The 8139-nt window shown below is 38.5% G+C and overlaps 1 protein-coding gene across 1 annotated transcript; it reads left to right on the plus strand.

Annotated features, from left to right (window-relative positions):
- Positions 1-1780: 1780 nt before the first annotated feature.
- Positions 1781-2734, plus strand: LOC141102334 (olfactory receptor 1G1-like). Its single transcript, XM_073591290.1, has one exon. It carries the CDS (start codon positions 1793-1795, stop codon positions 2732-2734), a length of 942 nt encoding a protein of 313 aa, XP_073447391.1. The 5' UTR covers positions 1781-1792.
- The last annotated feature ends 5405 nt before the right edge of the window (positions 2735-8139 follow it).

Raw genomic sequence — 8139 nt, forward strand, 5'->3', positions numbered from 1 at the left:
AACTACAAAATCATGGAAGATAAAAGAAAAGCAATGTTCCTTTTGTAGTGTTTTAGGTCAATCTGTCCACTAACCAATAAGTAATAGAGCTAATAAAAATGAAAAAAAAAACTTAGAATGGATTTTAAATTCAAACGCTAAAGATTGTACTCAATTGCAAAAAAAGGGCTCCCCAAAGGGTTATAAATTAAGTCCTAAGAGACCTTTGATGAGGCTTTCAGCTTTGTGTTTTTACAAAACAACAGACTGTCCTGAGGGAATGCCAACATTTATCTACTTTATGGTGATAAATTTAATCAGAGAGAAAAGAAAAAAAAGAATATAATGAGAAATGTGATGGAGATTTCCTCTCTTACTCTCGCGGGTCTATCAGACCATCCACAGTCCATATAGGAATGTGGGAAAATCCTGCACAAACTATTATCAAATATCCAAAAGAAAAAGGTGAAAAAGCTGCTACACAGGAATGTGACAAATATTCAAATGAGAAGGTGGATAAAATGTAGCGCTAAACAAATTGTACAGTGAAAGTGCACACACAAATGATGAACAATCTAATAGACATTCAATAAAAAATGAATAATAGAGTCCAACGTGGTGAAATAAGTTAAAATAAGTCCAATAACACAAATCAGATCCTAAAAAGGAAAACTCAATAAAAATCCACAACCATAAGGTAATAATCCTCAGATAAATGGATATAAAAGACTGATATGTGAAGCATCCAAGATGGTGAATCTTCTCTAGATGGATAAGAATAAATACTCCTACCGAGACTGGTGGACCAGGATGTCAGTGACACCGAATCATTAGGGCATAGGTATCCAGATCGATGAATCTCCCAAACGATTGAAGGGACCCGGGATCTCAGGTGGTATCTCCAAAGGACCTCGTGGGTATCAACCGAACTGGAAGGGCAGGTAGCCCAATTGGAACGCCACTGCAACTCACATCCGAACACGGTATGTAGAAAAAAGAAGGAGGGGGGGCTCCAATAGTGCAGGTCAAAAAAATAGGTTTATTTAAAAAAACCATACATGGAATAAAAAGTGATCACGATAGATAAAAGCAATGTGGGGAGCGATGAACCTTTCCACATGCGTTTAGTCCTACTAGGACATCTACAGATGCCCCTGTATGAAACTGGTAAATCCTATGAATTAAACCTGCATCGTAAAAAAAAAAATCTAAGCCAAGGTGGTCTGATGGACAGAAGGCCACTCAAGGTTTATGCGGGTGCTTCACTCATTATAGCCGGGTTCCTCATAGCAGACCTCAAGCCTCCAAAAGTTTCCTATCCAAATATTGAATTTCCATATCCTCTTGGTGTCTGAGGTCTTTCAGGAACCTACCATTCCTCAACAGGCTGCCCACAGACCAACAGTCAACTTTTTGACAAAATAAAGGGAGCTAAAAGCAAGCAGTGATTGTTTTAATTTGAAAGTGTTTTGTTAAGATATTGAAGACGTTGAAGATATTTTAATAACTATAATCTTATTTATTTTTTAAAAAAAAAGGACTCTGAAGTGACAAAGGTGTTTTAAATTAAATCTTAAGAGACATTAAACAAGACTTAAAGCTTTGTATTTTTACAACATATCAGACTGTCCTGCGGGAATGCCAACAATCTATAAAAGAAAAATTTGTTGGCTGATACAAATGTCTACATCGTAGAACTGAGTGTAGTGTGTAGGCACAACGTACATGCTTCCAAGTATTAAATCCTCAGATCCATTATTTTTTTATTGTTCTATAGTTATAAGCTCAAACAGAGAAAAACAAATGGAATAATATGAGGAATCTGACAGAGATTTCCTATTTTACTCTTTTGGGTCTATCAGACCATCTACTGACCATGAATGTACTTTTTGTGCTCTTCCTTCTGATCTATCTGATGACTCTTATCACAAATCTTCTTATTTTTTTCTTGGTCCTCACTGACTACCATCTGCACAACCCAATGTACTTTTTTCTTGCCAACTTGGCATTTCTGGACATGTGCTATTCATCAGTGACGGCACCAAGGATGCTTTTTGACTTGGTCACAAAGGGTCGATCAATATCAATTCCTGCCTGCGTAGCCCAAGTCTTTTTCTACCTCTTCTTTGCTTGGTCAGAACTTTTCTTGCTCTCGGCTATGTCCTACGACCGCTACATTGCCATCTGCCACCCCCTACATTACAAACTAATTATGTCTTGGAGGGTCTGTGCTCATATGGCCTCTCTGGTCTGGGGTGCAGCATGTTCTGTCTCTTTAGTTCATACTTTACTTTTGCTCAGGTTGTCCTTCTGCAGAACAGCTTCCATCCACAACTTCTTTTGTGACCTTCCACGCTTGATCAAAATTACATGTACTGACACCTTCATAAACATGGTGGTCGCATTCTTAACAGGGGCTAGTTTTGGAGTAGGAATTGTCATTATGATTTTTCTTCCTTATGGCTATATTTTCATTACCATCCTCAGAATCCATAGCAAGACTGGAAAGAGGAAAGCATTCTCCACCTGCACATCACACATCACCGTGGTCTTCATCTTTTATGGCTCATTAATATTTATTTACTTGGTTCCCTCTTCCAGCGATTTGGTTGATTTAAACAAACTGTTTACAGTCATATCTGCCATCATTAACCCCTTGCTGAATCCTCTGATCTACAGCCTGAGGAACAAGGACCTTATGAAGGCACTTATGAGGTCTTATTATCAATTAAAGTTGATCCAGCTGTCATGCTGAAAATAGCATTGCGAACTTTGTTTTTATTTCTGTGTTATTTTCAGTTGACTAAAAATTTCAGTAATGTCTTTCATAAAATAGAAACATGTCAGGTACTCATAGTTGTACTTACCCTTGCATGACCAGGGGTCATTGTAACCCACAGACCAAATGTAGCAGTTTCAGTATGCGTTGGTTAACCTTGAAATTACTATTTTGCCTACCATAATGTTTACATAGATTTGTATGCATCTATAAGGCTTTTGTTTTAAGTTTTCATTAATGCCCCGTTTTTTTTAAAACTGACGAAAGCACAAAAAAGTGAAGATATTTAGTTTTAGTTTGATTAATTAGCAACATATTTTGCATAATAATACTATTTTAAATAATTTTCTGCTTTTTATCCCAAGGAAAGCGACCCCAATAAGCGAAGTTTTGATATATACACCAATTAGCCATAACATCATGACCACTGACAGGTAAAGTGCATAACGTGGAATATCTGGTTACAATGGCATCTCAAAGTGGGTGGGATATATTAGGCAGCAAGTGAACATGTTGTCCCCAAAGTTGATTTGATGAAAGCAGAAAAATGGGGAAGTGTAAGGATTTGAGGGATTTGAGGGACTTTGTCAAGGGCCAAAACGGAATTGGCTAGACAGCTGGGTCAGAGCAACTCCAAAACTACAGCTCTTGTGGGATGTTCCTGGTCTGCAGTGGTCAAGGCTCATTGATGGAGGTGGGGAGGGAAGGCTTATTAATGGAGGTGGGGGAGGCACATTGATGGAGGTGAGGAGGGAAGGCTCATTGATGGAGGTGGAGAGGGAAGGCTCATTGATGGTGGTGGGGGAAGGGAAGGCAAAAAGATCTGAAAAACTTGAATAAAACTCATATTTTCTTTAAGGGAAAGGGGAAGGCTCATTGATGGAGGTGGGTGAGGGAAGGATCATTGATGGAGGTGTAGCGAGGGAAGGCTCATTGATGGAGGTGGGGAGGAAAGGCTCCTTGATGGAGGTGGGGGAGGGAAGGCTCATTGATAGAGGTGGGGGGGTTTATTGATGGAAGCTTATTCATTGAGGTCTGGAAAGAAGGCTCATTGATGGAGATGGGGGAGAAGGCTCATTGATGAATGTAAGGAGGGAAGGCTCATTTATGGAGGTTGGGAGGGAAAGTTCATTGATGGAGGTGGGGGGAGGCTCATTGATGGAGGTGGGGAGGGAAGGCTCCTTGATGGAGGTGGGGGAGGGAAGGCTCATTGATAGAGGTGGGGGGGTTTATTGATGGAAGTGGGGAGAGAAGGCTCATTGATGGAAGCGGGAGAGAAGGCTCATTGATAGAGTTGGGGGGGCTTATTAGGTACATAGGTACATAGTCAGGTTGAAAAAAGACACAAGTCCATCCAGTTCAACCATAAAAAAAAAAAATATAAAATAAAATAATATCGTGCAATCCCATATACACAATCCTATACCCATGGTTTATCCAGAGGAAGCCAAAAAACCCCAGAAAAGTAAGATTCCAATTTGCTACAGCAGGGAAAAAAATTCCTTCTTGATCCCCCTGAGAGGCGATCGAATGTTCCCGGGATCAACTTTACCTATAAATGTCATCCAGTTATATTCTGTACATTTAGGAAAGAATCCAGGACTTTCTTATAGTAATCTACCGAGATGGCCAGGACCACCTCTGGAGGGAGTCTATTCCACATTTTCACACCTCTTACTGTGAAGAAACCTTTCCGTATTTGGAGATGAAATCTCTTTTCCTCCAGATGTAAAGAGTGTCCCCGTGTCCTCTGTGATGACCGTAAAAAGAATAACTCACCACCAAGTTCACTATATATACATGGAGATCATATCCCCCCTTATATATTTATACATGGAGATCATGCCCCCCCTTATGTATTATACATGGTGCTCATATCCCCCCTTATGTATTTATACATGGAGATCATATCCCCCCTTATGTATTTATTCATGGAGATCATATCCCCCCTTATGTATTTATACATGGAGATCATATCCCCCCTTATGTATTTATACATGGAGATCATATCCCCCCCTTATGTATTTATACATGGAGATCATATCCCCCCTTATGTATTTATACATGGAGATCATATCCCCCCTTATGTATTTATACATGGAGATCATATCCCCTCTTATGTATTTATACATGGAGATCATATTATTCATTGAGGTCCGGAAAGAAGACTCATTGATGGAGATGGGGGAGAAGGCTCATTGATGAATGTAAGGAGGGAAGGCTCATTGATGGAGGTTGGGAGGTAAGGTTCATTGATGGAGGTGGGGGGAGGCTCATTGATGGAGGTGGGGCAGCAAAGCTCATTGATGGAGGTGGGGGGAAGGCTCTTTGATGGAAGTGTTGGGAGGGAAGGCTCATTGGTGGAGGTGGGGAGGGAAGACTCATTGGTGGAGGTGGGGGGGAGGCTTATTGATGGAGGTGGGGGAGGGAAGGCTCATTGATGGAGGTGGGGGAGGGAAGGCTCATTGATGGAGGTGGGGAGGTTTATTGATGGAAGTGGGGAGAAAAGGCTCATCGATGGAGGTGGGAGAGAAGGCTCATTGATGGATGTGGGAGAGAAGGCTCATTGATGGAGGTGGGGGGATTATTGATGGAGGTCGGGAAAGAAGGCTCATTGATGAAGGTAGGGGAGAAGGCTCATTGATGAAGGTAGGGAGGGAAGGCTCATTGATGGAGGTAGGGAGGGAAGGCTCATTGATGAAGGTGGGGGAGAAGGCTCATTGATGGAGGTAGGGAGGGAAGGCTCATTGATGAAGGTGGGGGAGAAGGCTCATTGATGGAGGTAGGGAGGGAAGGCTCATTGATGGAGGTGGGGAGGTGAGGAGGGAAGGCTCATAGATGGAGGTGGGGAGAGAAGGCTCATTGATGGAGGTAGGGAAGGGAAGGCAAAAAGATCTGAAAAACTTGAATAAAACTCATATTTTCTTTAAGGGAAAAGGGGAACTAATGTGCAAACCACAAGGGACAATAAATAATCTAAAACCTAGTAAAGTAGCTGCCAACATAAAAGTGTTCTCACACTGGATAGAAGTAAAAAAATAGGTAGTAATGTGGCGCTTACTCAAAATGGCAAAACAACCATACTAAAAAACAATATTGCATGTTTGGAAGTTCCAAAAGGATAAATCCAAAGGAATGATGCGTCCTTGAATTAATCTCTCATCAGATTGTATAGCCAGAGATTAGTGAACCAATGCTATGACAATAAATGAATGACCATCCCAAAAAACTCTGTAACAGTAACCACAAAGCCCGAAAGACTAACCAGCCACTCTCACACACAAACCAATTCTCAGCTGGATCAAGACAAATGCAATAAGAAGGTGAGACAATAATGCAGCAAGGCAGTAAAGGATAAGAGGATCAAAGGAAGGTCATCAATAATAAAATAAGTGTAGAAATAAAACCACTCTAAATGATAATGAATGAAAAAAGTATATGAAGAAAATATTAAATAATACTTGCTGAAAGAATGAATAAAATCCTAATAGATGACTAATCTAAAAATCCAAAGGCAAAGAAAATAAAAAATGGGCTAAACAATCCTAAAAAATGCAACAGAGTAATGTGATAAATCATTAACATTGAATGTCCCATCTAAGTGCAACCATAAGTGCAAAAGGGCAAAAATTAAAAATAATGTGCAAAAACCGCAAAAAGTGCAAAAACAAGATAAAATTGCAAATACAGCTAGAAGAGCTAAAAAACGTGCAATATACAGTAGGACAACCAGTACAATTGTAGCAAAAATCAGCAATAAAAAATAATGCCGAGATGATTAAATGCCAAAAAAGATGGCTAAATGTGCAAAACAGCAATAATGATACAAAAATGTGCAAAATGTGCAAAACACAGCAAATATATGGAGTATCAGAGGTGTATTAGTAATCAAAAATAGTCCAACTAAAGTGCTTAGTGCTCAAATACTGATCATCAAGATGTGAAAAAAATTCCAAATAAAATAGTCAAACAATTTCATTTGTTTTGTTTTTTTGTTTGTATTTCGGGTCATTTGCTATGATTGCAATTCGTAAATTCGTAAATTAGAAAATTTGTAAATTCGAAAATAAGAAAGAAAATCTGAAAATTCGAAAGAATAACTAACGTACTAACTAATAATAACTAACTATTAAATTATAGGTATTGGAATTTCCTTTCAAATTTGGCTGTTAGATAACGTAACGGATACAAATTTATCGGAAGTTACGAATTATCCGAAATAACGAATGATGCATCTAAACAAATGGAACGGAATTAATTATTAATAAATAATAATGATATGAATAATAAAAAGGTTTTATTATTATTATTATTATTATTATTGTTATTTATTATTTTTAAGTCATTATTTTCCATTCGTTTAGATGCGGCATTCGTTATTTCGGATCATTTGTAACTTCGGATAAATTCGTATTCGTTACATTCACTAACAGCCAATTTTGAAAGGAAATTCCAATACCTATAATTTAATAGTTAGTTATTATTAGTTAGGTATTATTTCAGATTTTCCAATTTTTGGGTTTTCAAATTTTTTGAATTTACAAATTTTAGAATTTTCAAATATTCTGAAAAATTAGTTAAACGGGTTTTCGTTAATTTGGATATATTTGAGTGAATGAATTTGTCGAAATTCGAAAAAAAAAAATTGTAACGAAGCAAATTGCACATGTCTACTGGACTGGTGAATTATTACAGTAAATTACATTATGGGGTGGATTTACTCAAGGGAAATAGACTATGCACTTTGGAGGTGCAGTTGTACATATTAATTAAATAGAAAACCTCCATATACACAATCGATCCAGAAGAAGGCAATTATTTGACATAATTTAGTTCAATCTGTTAATAATGGTTTCAAAACCTAAAGACTGGGATTTCAGAGCTCTGAATATCACGAGTTTATTTGATGTTAATAGACTTTGACAAGTAAGTATACAGAACAGAATAGGGCTTTGATAGGATTGATGGAATTGTTGAGTAAAGCCTCAAAAGGATCTCTGTGAAGGGTTATATGGAGAAGAGGGCAAATTAAGTTGTATATGTGATACAAAATTTAGATAATTTAGGGCAGGGCCACCAAATATGGGTCATAAGGCCCAGTTGGGAGCAACATCTAGAAGCAGTCTTTGAAACCCAACTGGTCAATATCAATTATTTCAGCATCCATTCCCACCCCTGTGTTTACAAACCATCTGCCTTCTGGTAATCAGTGAGGATTAGCACCAGCCTGCCAGTATGTCTTTTCTTTCTGTTGGCCTGTGGGAGTCATTCGTTGTGATTGATGAATAGGGATGAGCCGAACACCCCCCTGTTCGGTTCGCACCAGAACATGCGAACAGGCAAAAAATTTGTTCGAACACGCAAACACCGTTAAAGTCTAT

Source organism: Aquarana catesbeiana, linkage group LG07 (assembly GCF_042186555.1).
Source record: "Aquarana catesbeiana isolate 2022-GZ linkage group LG07, ASM4218655v1, whole genome shotgun sequence".
NCBI classification, from domain to species: Eukaryota; Metazoa; Chordata; class Amphibia; order Anura; family Ranidae; genus Aquarana; species Aquarana catesbeiana.

Coding starts and splice junctions, on each gene's coding strand:
- LOC141102334 (XM_073591290.1), top strand. CDS start 1,793: ATGAGGAATCTGACAGAGATTTCCTATTTTACTCTTTTGGGTCTATCA.